Raw genomic sequence first — 13,918 nt, 5'->3', positions numbered from 1 at the left:
GAAGTGGTGTGAGATCTGAGCACAGTGCCTGGCACATAGTATGGGCTTAATAAATTGAATTCTAAGAGACAGCTTTCCAAGAATGTGGGACAGGTAGTACAAAATCAAGTAAGAACAAATAATCCAGTGTGGACACAGAGACATTTACCTTAAATCTGGAAAAGGCAGTGAAGAGCCAGGCTGGAAAGGGCTTTAAATGCCAAAGAGAAAAATTTGTAATAGACCTAGAGGTGGTAATAGGGACTTACTGAACATTCTGGAGTAGAGGAATGGCAAGGTCAGACCTGTCCACTTGGGCAATTGTGTGGAGAATGGATTGGAGAAGGGAGAGTCTTGAGGCAGAGAGAGACCAGTTAGAAGGCAAGAGGTGATGGGGGTCTGAACTAGGGCAGTAGCACTGTCAGTGAAAGGGGGGGATACTGGTAGGAAAAGTGTCACAGAAAAATAATTGGTAAAATTGGATTCAGTATGGTGGTGGAAGGTAATGAAAGACACAATCTTTTCCATGGGATGGCAGAGACCTCTGAGCCAGGAGCCCTGGCTTCTAGACAGAGATCTGATATACAGAATGTTTGAGCTAAGGGGGTGCTTAGAGATCACTTAGACCAACACTTCATTTAATTAACTGGGAAATTGACAGGCAAAGGAAGCTAATGTAAGACCCCACCAGTGCATAATGGCAAGGCAAGGGATTAGAACTCAGGGTCTTTGAGCAAATCACTTCCCCAATCTGGGGATGGGGCGCTTGAGTGCTTTTGCTTGGACCCCACTTCCAGGATCACATTTCTCCCTACCCTGAAAATACTACCTCTGACAGCTGACAGTTTCCTTCTCAGCCCAAGGACACTATGTCCAGCAGTAACTCAAGTGTGGACCCCAGTAAGACAAGCTATCTTTCCCTGTTACAAGAACAAGCTGACCTCTGCAGAATTTCCCTTGTAAAAACAGGACTATCTCGTACCAGCAGAATTATCATATATTGATTCCCACAGTTATCATATGCAATCCAGACGTCAAGCTATAGACATCAACTCTCAAAGCTATCTACTACAGATATAACAGATCAAAAATACACCCCTTAGAAATCCCTTCCCCTGGTTTCCAGTAGTGAATGACACCTGTGACTAAGGTTATAAATTATCATCTAACTAGCATATCTGCCTGATAATCCACTTCTTTTCCTATATAAACTTCAGCATCATTCCTGTTCAGCTAAAAGTTCCTTAAGGAGCTTTGCCCCTCATATTGGCGTTAAAATAAACCTTTGCACCTTGACTTAAAGAATGTTTGAGTCCATGAATTCATTTCAGATGATGCTCTCCTGAACTTCATCCTTTGAGCGGTCCTTGAACCCCTAAAATCACATCACTGGGACTCAGTTTCCTCATCTATAAAACAGGAATGATGATGCCTGCCTACTTCAAAAGGGCTGAAACTAGAATCATTTTGAAAGCAACCTGTTACTACATAGATGTAAGAGCCAGGCAGGATGGCAACATGGCACCAAGTTCTGAAACTTAATACTTGTGTAAGGATTAAAAGAGTCACTGTTCTTCTCTGACTTTCAGTTTCTTCTTCTGTATGATACAAGGGGGTTGGATTAGATCAAGAGGATTATGGATTTAGAACAGAAAAGGGCTTGCAAGGTCATCTAGGCCAACTCCCTCACATTAAAGGAAGGAAAGCTGAGGCCAGAACAGGGAAGCAGATTGCCCAAAGTCACACAGATAGCTGAGCCAAAGGAGATTTGAACCCAGGGTTAATATCTCCAAATTCAGGACTTTGCCCACTCTACCACACTGCTTCTCAAGAATCCCTTCCAACTGTGCATAGATCCAAGATCCCATCATGCCAGGACTTCTCTTGTCTTCTCCTCAGGGTGGCTCCTATGGCCGGGGCACAGCTCTGAGAGGCGGCTCTGATGTCGACCTTATCGTGTTCCTCAGCTGCTTCAAGGCCTACGGTGACCAAGGGGCCTGGCAGCCAGACAATTTCACTGAGATCCAAGCACAGCTGGAAGCCTGCTGGGAGGGTTTGAGCCTCCAGTTCTCTGCTCAGGAGGACCCTCAAGCCTTGAGATTCAGGCTGATGTCAGCCACACTCCACAGCTGGATGGATGTTTCCCTGAGACCTTCCTTTGATGCCTTGGGTGAGTGCATAGGGACTATGAGTACAGTGGAAAGATCCAAATGGTAATGGTGGCATCTGGACTCTAGAACCCTCAGTAAATACCCCCCAGTCCCATTTTCTATGGGGACCTGAACTTCCTCCACTGGAATTATCCCAGGGGCTGCTACACTTTATCAGGCAAGCTTGATAAATCACTTCATGCTCCGTGACTGCAGAACTCTAATAATCATCATGAAATAATAATAACAAATAGTTGTGTAACACTTTTAACTCTCAAATGACTTTGCATATATGCTATCTCATTTGGTCATAGAATATAAGGGCTGAGAGAGGCTATAGATAGAATGCTAATATAGGAGGGGCCTTAGAACAAGGTATGTCAGAGCTGGAGTCTTAGAACAGGGAATGTCAGGGTTTGCTATTCAGTTGTGTCTGACTCTTCATGACCCCTCCTCTTCAAAGGGTATATAAACTGTGACACTACCACCACTGGAGGTCTTTGGTCTAAGAGAGGAAGCTAGATGTTATAATGAATAAGATCACAGGACTAGGAGTCAGGAAGACATGAGTCTAAATCTTGCCTCAGACCCATGCAAGCCGGGTGACCCTGGACAAGTCACTTAAGACAATTAAACTGTGCCTCAGTTTCCTCATCTGCGAAATGGGGGTGAAAATAATAGCACCTACTTCCCAGGGTTGTCATGAGAATCAAATGAGTTAACATGTGTAAAGAGCTTTGCAAACAAAGCACTATATAAGTGCTAGCTCTTATTATAATTGATAATAAATAAAATGGGCACCACTATAATAGAATAGAAAAGGATCAATTATACAGGAAACCCTAGATCTCTATTAGTGAAACTTGCTTTTCTTTTTTCTTACAAAAACATAATTGGTGATTTTTATTTTATTAGACTTAGCCTGATGCTCATAACCTTTCTAGATCCTTAGGGATCCTGAGCCTGTCATCCTGAGTACTAGCTCTCCCTCTTTGTTAGAAGACATCCACACGTTGGATGAGTAGACCATCTCTTCCTTTACTCAAGTCACTAATAAAAATTCCAGATCTTCTACCAGTCTGAAGTAGAATTAGGCTTGGGGATCACCAGGATAGGCCATGCTACCTAATTTAGATTACAGAACAGAGCCTCAGAATATTTGTCCCTCGGTGGTTTGTGTGGCATTCTTTCCTTGGACTGTTGACAAGATGGTTCTATAGAAGAAACCCTAGCTTTAGAGGCAGGCAGGTCACTTTTCCTTTTTTGGTGCTGATCTGTGAAAGGAAGGAATCCTAATGGATAATCTCTGAGGTCTAAATCTATGATGCTGATGGGGTTTCTCACACCTTCCTTATTGGACCTCTGATTTGGGGAATGGGGAAAATGATTTCTCTATGTCTTTGGAGTCCCCATCCTAGGAGAGAAAGCCAGCTTAGTTTGTGGCAAAGAAGGAATATGTGTGTTGTTTCTTCACAGGGCCTCTCAACCCTGGCTCCAAACCTAGACCCCAGGTGTACGTAGACCTCATAAGCAATGGCTTTCCAGCAGGCACCTACTCCAAGTGTTTTACTGAGCTCCAGAGGGATTTTGTCAACAGCCGCCCCTCTAAACTAAAGAGTCTCATCCTTCTAGTGAAATACTGGTACCAGCAGGTGAGTCCTGGGACACATTAGCACTGATAAAACTATTAGAAATCAAATCTCTGAACTATTTTCTTTTTTAAAAAGAAAAATGCTTTTTATTTATCTCCATTATAGATAATGCTTTTTGTCAGTTTTAGGCTACTTATCATTTTAAGGAAAATACCATTTATCCCTATGCTTTCTAGTATTTTTTAAACAAAAAATAGGTGTTATATTTTGTCAAAAAAAATGTGCATCTATGAAAATCATTATGATTTTTGTTGTTTTGTTATTTACGTGGTCAATTGTGCTTACAATTCTCCTAATTTTGAACTACCCCTGCATTCCCGGGAAAAAATCCAGCCAGGGCATAGTGTATGATCTTTGTGATATATTGCTGTAATCCCTGGGCTAGCATTTTATTTTAAAATTTTGCATCAATATTCATTAGGGTCTATGCTTTCCTTCCCTGTTTTGACTCTCCCTGTTTTAGGTGTCAAGACTATATTTGTGTCACAGCAGAAATTTGGTAGTACTCCTTTACCTAATTTTTACGCAGTTTATTTGGTGTAGAAATTCATTGTTCTTTAACTGCTTGTTTGGATTTGCTTGTAAATCCATCTGGTCCTAAGGTTTTTTTTTCTTAAAAAGTTCATTTATGCTTTATTCTAGTTCTTTTTTCTAAGACAGGGTTTTAAAGCATTCTATTTCCTATTATGTTAATCTGGGCAATTTATATTTTTGTAAATATTAATCTATTTAGATTGTCAGTTTTATTGGCATATAATTCGACAAAATAGCTCCTATTAATTGTTTTATTTCATCTTTATTGGTTATGAAATCACATTTTTTTTTTTCATTTTTAATACTGGTAATTTGGTCCTCTTCCCTATTATTTTAATCAAATTAGTAGATGTCTTTTTTTATTGCTGGGTTTTTTTTTAAATCTGTTCCTATTTTTATTTATTCAATAGGTGTTTTTACTTTCATTTTGTTCATCTCTCCTTTGATTTTTAGAATTTTTAATTTATAATAAGTACTGACAGATATATCCCATATAAGAGGAAGCTTTTGGGGAGTCCTTGATAATTTTTAAGTGTTTACAGGGTCCTGAGACTAGAATGCCCACTGATATAAAATATCAAATTTGAACCTTGTAACAACCCTGTAAGGTAGTCTATGAGGTCTCATCCTCATTCTATCTATGTATTTTACTTACTTCTTCAAGTAGAGGATAAGCTCCCAAAGAACAGGAAGCTTGTCTCCCTTTCTGTTACCTGTGGTACCCAGGGTGGGATGAGACACACAACAGTAAAGACTTATGGATTAACTGACTGATTTTGGTTCAATTAGGTTACATCTAGGTACAAGGCAGGGGCACAAGATAAGTGTCTACCTCCAGTCTATGCCCTGGAGCTCCTGACAATCTATGCCTGGGAGCAAGCAGGAAGGAAGGACAAATTCCACATGGCTGAAGGCTTCCTGACAGTCCTGGGCCTGATCCATGACTACCAACAGCTCTGCATCTACTGGACAGTCAACTATGACTTTGAGGATAAGACCATCAGGAACTGGCTACAAAAACAGCTGCAGAAGCCCAGGTCTAGTCTTCTCACCTCCCATTTCCTGGGCCTTCCCACTTTGCTCCCTTGAAATTGAAGGCAGTGAGCCCCGAATCTTCCCAGCTATATGGCAAGGCAAAGCCAGAGTCAGAATTAGGCAGTGTGGTAAAGAAAGCAAGGTTGTTTGGAGCCATGGGAGATGGGTATTGACTGAACAACCAATAATAACTATAATAGTAAGAAATATAAATTATTATTAAATTAATTTAAAATTATTAATGCTTATTATTGAATTATTAAAATTAATTTAAAATAAAAATTATTTATTAATTAAAATTATAGTAATTATTAGAATTATTAAAAGTGTAATAAGTTAATAATAATGCTTTACATAGGCTCTCTCATTTGATCCTTGTAGCAACCCTGTCAAATAGGTGCTATTGTCCCCATTCTACAGATAAGGAAATTGAGGCTGAGAGGTTTTGTCCTGGGTCACACTACTTTCCTCAGGCAAGATTTTAATTCAGGTCTTCTTGATCTCAAATCCAGTACTTTGGCCTCTGCCACAATGGGCTGTCCTTCTCAAGGTCTTTCTCAAGGGATGCTCTGGAGCCCCTAAGCTATTTCTTCTCCAGTCTTCATTGCCCCAACTGCCTCCACCTTATCATTCTTCTTTTTTTCCTTCCCTCTAGTCTGTCCTCTGCCTACCTAGGGGGCAGCTAGGTGGTGCAGTGGATAGAGCACCAGTGCAGAAGTCAGAAGGACCTGAGTTCAAATCTCACCTTAGACACTTGACACTCACCAGCTGTGTGACCTTGGGCAAGTCACTTAACCCCAATTGCCTCATCCTGGGTCATCTCCAGTCATCCTGATGAATATCTGGTCACTGGATTCAGATGGCTCTGGAGGAGAAGTGAGGCTGGTGACCTGCACAGCCCTCCCTCACTCAAAACAAAGTCAAGTGCAATCATGTCATCATTTCTCTGATGGCATGATCTTCTTCAGCAACAAAGGATGAACACACTCTTTCACCTCTGCCTACCTACTTAGTCTCACTGCAGGGAAGGCTTCCCCTTCATTTATTTTCTCTACTCCAAACTGCAGGCCCCTGATCTTGGACCCAGCAGACCCAACCTGGAATGTGGGTCACGGGAGCTGGGAGAAGCTGGCCCAGGAAGCTGAAACTTGTGGGGGTCAACCCTGCTTTGTGAATGGGGACAGGTCTCCAGTGCAGCGGTGGGATGTGATGGTAAGAGGCAGGGCCTCTCTGAGGAACGCTCCAGTGCTCTCTGCCCCAAACATTGGTATCCTGATGAGATTAGTTATAATGAAGGGGGGGAAAGGGAGGGGGAAGGAGGAATGGGTAAGCCAAGCATTGCAGTTGCCATTTTGCAAGTGAGAAAACTGAACTTCAGAAGGGCCCAGGGTCTCAACTTGGACCTAGGTCACCTAAATCCCAGGTCAACACTGAAGGGAGATGTAAGGGCTTTTTTAGTGGTGGAAGATTAACTCAGCTGCCTGGCTATATCTGAGTGCCAGTTGCTTTTTGTTTATTTTTTTCGAGGGAATCTTCACATCCACACAGGCCAGTATGATATACTTCGAAGAGCCCTGGGTCTGAAGTCAGAAGCCCTGGGTTTAAATTCTACCTGTCTGACTTTGGGTGAATCCATTAACTTTCCTGGGCTTCAGCTTTCTCATCTGTCAAAATGAAGGGGCCAGCTTCTGCAGTCCCTTCTAGCTCTGAACCTACAATTCTATGATCCCTTCAGCCAGCTCTGCTTCAACAAACTCCATCCTGGGATCTGGACAATTTCATCAGTAAATTCCTCCAGCCCAACGGAGAATTCCTGGGCCAGGTGAGAAGAGCCGTGGACATCATCTGCTCATTTCTGAAAGAAAACTGCTTCCGCAATTCATCCATTAAAGTGCTCAAAGTAGTCAAGGTGAGTCACTTAAACTCACACACGCAACAGGGCCCCCAAAGTAAGACTCAGGCACTCCCCATAACCAGAGGGGGTTAGAGTCGGAATGAGGGATAGAGTTGGCCCTGGTCAGCTCATCTGGGAGGTAGAAGAGGAAGAGAGGGAAGAGAAGGAGCATTTATTAAGCACCTGCTGTCTTCCAGGCACTGAGCTAAGTAAGCACTTTACAAATATTCTCTTATTCCATCCTCACAATAATCCTGGGAGGTAGGTGCTAATATTATCTCCATTTTATAGATGAAGTAACTGAGGCAGACAGATGAAGTGACTGAGAAGGAGAGTGAGTGAGAAGGGATGAGTCAAGGATAAGAGTAGATCTGCCAGCTCTTCTAATTTACTGGGAGACTTCCTAGAATTCTCAGTCCTGTCTCTCCACTCTTGCCCTCCTCCACCCCATCCCCCTGGTCCCCAGCTATATCAAGTTATTTTTCCTTAGTTAACACCAGGACACTGTGGTAAGTAAAGGTAGCAAGTGCCCTGTCTAGACACAGAGCCACCTTCAAGTCCCAGAAGAGGTATAAAGTTCAGCTCTGATCTAGAGATGGAAAGCTCCCAAGATAATGCCTAGAGTCAGAACGAAGCACTGGGAGTAGAACCTTAAGGCATAATGAAAAGAGAGGGCCTGGGTTCAAATCATCCCTTTGGAATTTACTATCTATAAACTTTGTGCTTTACTTTTGATGGAATTAAATGCTGCCTTCCTAGAGATGGATGAACAATCCTGCTGGTAAACCCTGTGAAGTTCTCAGTTTTTCAATTAGCAGGTTCTGAATTTCCCTATCATTTTCATCAAACCAGTCTTGGTGTTTGCCAGTGTTCTGGCCCAGATGCACATATTTAGAGAATCCACCCCAAATGTTCTCAAGGACTATTTGTACCCCACCTCTAGTAGAGTATTTTGAACTCCTTTTGATCTGATCAGTCACACGCTGTAACTTGACTCTAACATAGTGATATCATTTTGGTCCTCTTTAAGAACAGAGGACAACAACCAACCAACCAACCAATTCCTTACGTGTTCTACCAGGGGTGGGGAACCTGTGACCTTGAGGCCACATATGGCCCTCTAGGACCTCAAGTTTGCTTCCTTTGATTGAATCCAAACTTCACAGAACAAATCCTTTTATTAATGGGATTTGTCCTAGGTTCTAGGACCACTAATTTAAAATTTTTTCCTGGATCTCAGTTTCTTAATCTGTCAAAGGAGGGGTATAGAATTTAATCATTCTATCAATAAGACCAACATGTTATCAATAAAAGAATGGTCTGGTCATTTGTCTGTCTCTCTTAGACCAAAGACCCTCATGGTGGCAAGTTCACAGTTTATATATGCTTGGACAGAGAGACTATCTCTATACCCAGACCCAGCTCCAGCCTTGGGCAATCTATTTAAAGAATTTATGCCCCACCCAAGCCAGAGTAGAACATAATAGCTACCCTACCAGGGTGGGGTCTTAATCCAATGTCATTATCAGCAATGTCCTTCAAGAGACTGAACTTTTAAAATTAGGACTTTAGAAAAAAGGGATAACTCTGGATCTCCCAAAATCATTGGTTATTAATGATCATGTCTCTCTAGAGGCTGGTGTAGGTCTTTTCAGGGAGATCTGAATGGCACCTGGGGTGGTATGGGGGTTGGCAAGGGAGGAGAAGAGAGTAGCCCCCAAAAGATGGGATTCATACCAGCCTCTCCCGCTGAAGTACCTTACATCCTACCCCAACCTCATCTCTGCCAGACTAGACACTACCCATCCTTCTAGGAAGCCTTCCCTGGCTCTGCAGTCAAACAACTAGAGTTCAAATTCAACCTCTGACATTTTCTACTCTGGTTTCACTTTACTTCCTGGGTCTCAGTTTCTTTCTTAATAAAATGATGTGAGTGAACTAGAATGATTTCTGAGGTTCTTTACAGATCTGTGAACCCATGTATATTCACAGCCTCTGTCTGTCCCTCTTTATGGCACACATCCAGGGCCGAGCTGGAGTCAGCTCATACCAGCTCTGAGAGTCAATTGTTAAATTTTCAGGGTGAGCATTTACACTTTGAAAATAGATAAACACTACACATCAGGGCTTGTTTTATTGAAAGTCCTGACTTAAAAAAGTAATGGATAAAATGCTAATAATGCAAGTTAAATTGAAAAGAGTATTGTGGGTAAATTTTGGTAGAAGGGAGCGTTCAGGAAGCCAGTTGATAAATATTTTCCAGCAAAGCCCTATCACATCCCTTGTGCTTGGCAGAATAGGAGAGCCTGTCTTATGGGATCACAACTCAATAGTGGCTTTAATGTTGTTATTATAATTACACACCTTCATCTTTCTCATAGTACTCAGGGCAAGGACTTGCCCAGTAAATGTTTGTCAATTAAATGGACCAAGGTAAATTCAAAATCTAGACAGACCAGGTTCAGTCAAAGAAGGTTCACCTAGTTGGGGATCAGAACACCAGGAGAGATTAAATGGAAGCCAACAAAGGGTCTGGAATCTTGTTATAAAGCCCTTTAAACATTTCACTTTACCTCATCAGATCATTGTGTCAGCCTTGTCAGGGAGGTAGGGTAGGGATCATTATCACCATTTTACTGAGGAGAAATGAAGCACAGAGAGCGTTATTTACTTGCCCATGGTCATACAGCTAGTGGTTGTATTGTCCAGATTAGAAGGTAGATCTACCTTTTACCCAGTGCTCTTCTTCTAATGTGAGAATGGGAGTGGAGTCAGCAGATTTCTTTTTCCTTAATCTAGAATCTATACCTGTATGGCAAATAGGGAAACCTAGCTTTGACACAGAGCCAGAACTAAGGCAGGGTGATCAGCATTATGTCCCTGGGCAGAAAATTTAAAGGGCTACTGACAGACCTTGTTCTCCATTACAAAAGAAGCTAGAGAGGTAGATCCTGGTGTGGGAGGAGCCCTGTGAAAGATGAGGGAAGGGGGAAAGGAGGCTCCTACTGAATGAACAGCTTGACTCTCCTCAGATGACTGAAGAAGGAGGGCAATCCCTAAGTGCCAACAGTGGTAACCTATCAGGTACTTTCTTACAGTCTATAAAGAAAGAAAGAGCACCACAGCCTAAGGACCTAAGGGCAGGCTGGAAAGTGACCCCTCCTTCCCACTCCTTGACCAGTGAGGAAAGGTGGGCTCTTCAGATTGTTAAGGGAGAAATATCTCCTTTTTTGAGTTCAGGTGATGGATTCCAGCTGCCAAAATAAATCTACCACAAATGAAGAAATTGTAGAGGTAAAAATCTAGGTTTTATCATGCTTAAGCAGAAATTCAAGAGGTAGAAAAATAATGCTGAACCCAGATTACGATTTTAACGAGGCTTTTTATAGACAAAATTACATCAGAGGGACAAAGAAATCATTTATTTTTTATATATTGTAACCTCATATATTCTTTTTAGGTCTAAAAATTTAAGTAATAAACAAAAGTTTAAATGAAAACTTAAATTAAAGATTCATAATCCCATGCTTCCTTCAATGACATAAATGATGAACTTCAACAGAATAAAATCTAATGCATTCCCTAAAGAAAAAAACCTAGTTAAACAGACTCTATAGGTAAAATAAACATTTAGGTGGCTCAGTGGATAGAGTACTAGGCCTGCTGTCAGGAAGACCTGAGTTCAAATCCAGCCTCAGACCCTTTGTAGATGTGTGACCCTGGGCTAGTCACTTCACCCTGTTTGCCTCAGTTTCCTCATCTGTAAAATGGGCTGGAGAAAGAAATGGCAAACATCCCAGTATCTCTGCCAAGAAAACCCCAAACGGGGTCACGAAGAGTCAGACATGACTGAATATTAGAAGGCAAAGTGCTGATTGAGAGGGGGAGATCTACATGCCTACAGGGTCATTCCCACAATAATCCTTCCACCAATGACCAAATCACTTTGGGAAGCTCAAACTCTACTTCTGATTCTTTTCTGAGGAATGTCTCCCCTTAATCCAGCTTTCAACTAACCAAAAGTTGCAGCAAGAATAGCTTAGAAATTAATATATTATTTATAAATAGTTTATAATATATAATAGTACATAATAATTTTATATATAACATAAATACAAAAAGAAAAAAGAAATATCAAAATCCAGTAAAAGAAATATCAAAAGCTTCATAATATTTTATAGAATTCTCATAACTAGGAGGAGTAAGACTTAGGCTCCTTGTGTTTGTCCCTTATTCTCAAAGAGGACCATGACATTAGGGAATGATGACATGACTTGCAGTTGACTTTGATTTGAGTGAGGGAGGGCTGTGCAAGGTCACCAGCCTCACTTTCTTCTCCTGAGCCATCTGGGTCCAGAGGCCAGATATTCATCAGGACTAGAGATGATCTAGGATGCAATGGGAAACTCTGGCCCTTTTAGGCTAAGGCCTTTGGCCTTTTCAGGTTCTCACTTTGAATGATGCAATACCTATTCAGTGAAGGGGCATCTTTTAAGAAGTGAGCCAAGGGATGGCCCCTTTAATAAAAAAAAAAAATCAACTCGGGAAGGGAAGACCTTCAGGGCTGCTGGCCAAAAGAGAAACAGTTAATATTTACTATTTACATTCAGTCTGTGTTAGGATGTCAGGGACATAATGTTGTCCTCAGCTCCTAGTAAAGGGCTAGAGTGTTCTTTCTTTTAATGTTTTGCCCTCCTTGGCTTTTCAAACTTTCTTTTCTATGGGAGTCTTAGGGAGGGTGAGTAAGTGTGGGGCCAGGGTTCATCTGGAGGGTCCTCCTCCAACCTCAGGTGCTCTCAGTAAGATGTGAGACTACAGGCAAGTCTTCTGAGAAAGCTGATGCCCCCAAGGAAAGCCAAATTTCACCAACCTGGCAGAAAGAGGAGTAGACTGGGAGTTAAGACATTTGGGTTCTAGGTCCTGCTCTAACACTAGTCTGAGGCCTCTGTTTCAATACTTAACAATAATAACTAGCATTTATATATCGCTTTAATCTTTGCAAAGCATTTTATAAATAGCTCATTTGACCCTCCCAACAACTCTAGGAGGTAGGTTGTATTATTGCCCCCATCATACAGTTGGGAAAACTGAAGAGGACAGCATTGAAGTGAGGGACATACCCCTGATCACCTACCTTAGTTCTGGCTCTATGTCAAAGCTAGGTTTCCTTGTTCCCTTATAGGTAGAGACTCTAGATTAAAGGCAAAGAAATTGTTGATTCCTCCCTTACCCATGCTCACATAGCTAGTAAGTGTCTTCAGATCCAACTCCAGGTCCAGGGCTCTACAAGGTGATCACCAACATTCCTTCCAACTGTACCACCAGTCTGTGAGACCATCAGAATTGAATTCCACTTAAGAATCCTACCTCAGTTTATCCTAATTTCAGTAAAAGTGGAATGACTTCGGACAAATCACCTGCCCCCTCTAGGGCTTCCTAAAATGGGAAGAAAAAAGTACTATGACCAACTTTTATGTTTAATCTGCATCACTAATATTTTCTCCCTCAATTTCTTCTGTCTAGACAACTAACAAAACAATAAATCAAGCCTTAATTCGCAGTGTTTATGGATTTCTGAATCATACTCATCGAATATTTAACGATCGTCTTTCACAGACTGTGCAAGCCGGCTTCAGCGCAGGGCTGATATTACGAAGCTAATAAAAGATCTCTTTTCCAGCATCAGAGCGGGGGAGCAGCTTCACTGTATTTTGTCCCAGGGTCTCTGCCCCTGGAGGTCATTATCCCAGAGTCTCTGGCCCCCGCTGTGGGGGTGCGTGTACACCCCCACCAAGTCAGGATGTCCTTTGCCCAGATGGTGCCTGTAGCGCAGCGATCCCTGGTCTCAGTTCTGATCCGACACTTTTCCTTTTCCTTTTCCTTTTCCTTTCCCTCACACCTTCCCCCCCTCAGGGAGGCTCCTCCGCTAAGGGCACCGCCCTGAAGGGCCGTTCCGATGCCGACCTTGTAGTGTTCCTCAGCTGCTTCCGTGGATTCGAGGACCAAGGGACCAACCGGGCAGAAATCATCACCGAAATCCGAGAGCAACTGGAAGCCTGCCGGCGGGAGAAGGACTTTGATGTGAAGTTTGAGATCTCCAAGTGGGAGAATCCCCGGGTGCTCAGCTTCACGCTGACGTCCAAGACCCTGGACCACAGCGTGGACTTCGATGTACTTCCTGCCTTCGATGCTCTGGGTGAGCTGCTTCCAAAGGGAGGGGAGGGATTTCCTCTCCGCCCTCGTTCTCCCAGACAGCTGGGCTCACTGCTAGGTTTTCTCGGTCCCCTCCCCCAACCTCCGGTCTTGCTCTGTACGTCTGTAAAAACACCCTCTCTTTCATCCAGCGATGATCCCTGTCCTGTCCAGATGTCTGAACAAGCCAAGTGCACGTCTCCAGTTTGCTCTGAGCTGCTCATTGTTTGCTTTCAAATCTATTTCGAGGTGTTGAATAAACCCTGGTACCTGCTATGATTTAGGATTAGGTAACCTCTCCAATTACGCAAGTACACCAGGGATTGCAACTAGGGATTTTTTTTTCTTCTCCCCTATCCCCACTTCCCGCAGTTTCTCTTATGGTCTTTCTCCTTTCATTTCCCTCTCCTTTCCTTTCTCCCTATCTGACCATCTTAATGGAGCAGGAGACTTAGAATCAGAAAAGCTGAAATATCTCAAAT

The 13,918-nt window shown here is 42.4% G+C and overlaps 1 protein-coding gene across 1 annotated transcript in view; it reads left to right on the top strand.

The window, feature by feature from the left end:
• Positions 1-13,918, top strand: part of OAS3 (2'-5'-oligoadenylate synthetase 3) — a 45,382-nt gene that overhangs the window by 24,098 nt on the left and 7,366 nt on the right. The window contains exons 15-20 of the mRNA XM_072606501.1: positions 1,879-2,149; positions 3,606-3,781; positions 5,105-5,352; positions 6,418-6,562; positions 7,086-7,259; positions 13,158-13,440. Of these exons, the coding sequence (XP_072462602.1) occupies positions 1,879-2,149; positions 3,606-3,781; positions 5,105-5,352; positions 6,418-6,562; positions 7,086-7,259; positions 13,158-13,440 (1,297 nt within the window). The remainder of the gene's footprint in view (positions 1-1,878; positions 2,150-3,605; positions 3,782-5,104; positions 5,353-6,417; positions 6,563-7,085; positions 7,260-13,157; positions 13,441-13,918) is intronic.

The sequence above is a fragment of the Notamacropus eugenii genome, chromosome 4, assembly GCF_028372415.1.
Source record: "Notamacropus eugenii isolate mMacEug1 chromosome 4, mMacEug1.pri_v2, whole genome shotgun sequence".
Classification (NCBI taxonomy): Eukaryota; Metazoa; Chordata; class Mammalia; order Diprotodontia; family Macropodidae; genus Notamacropus; species Notamacropus eugenii.
Note: the sequence above shows the minus strand (reverse complement) of the source record. Positions and strands in the feature narration are given on the sequence as shown.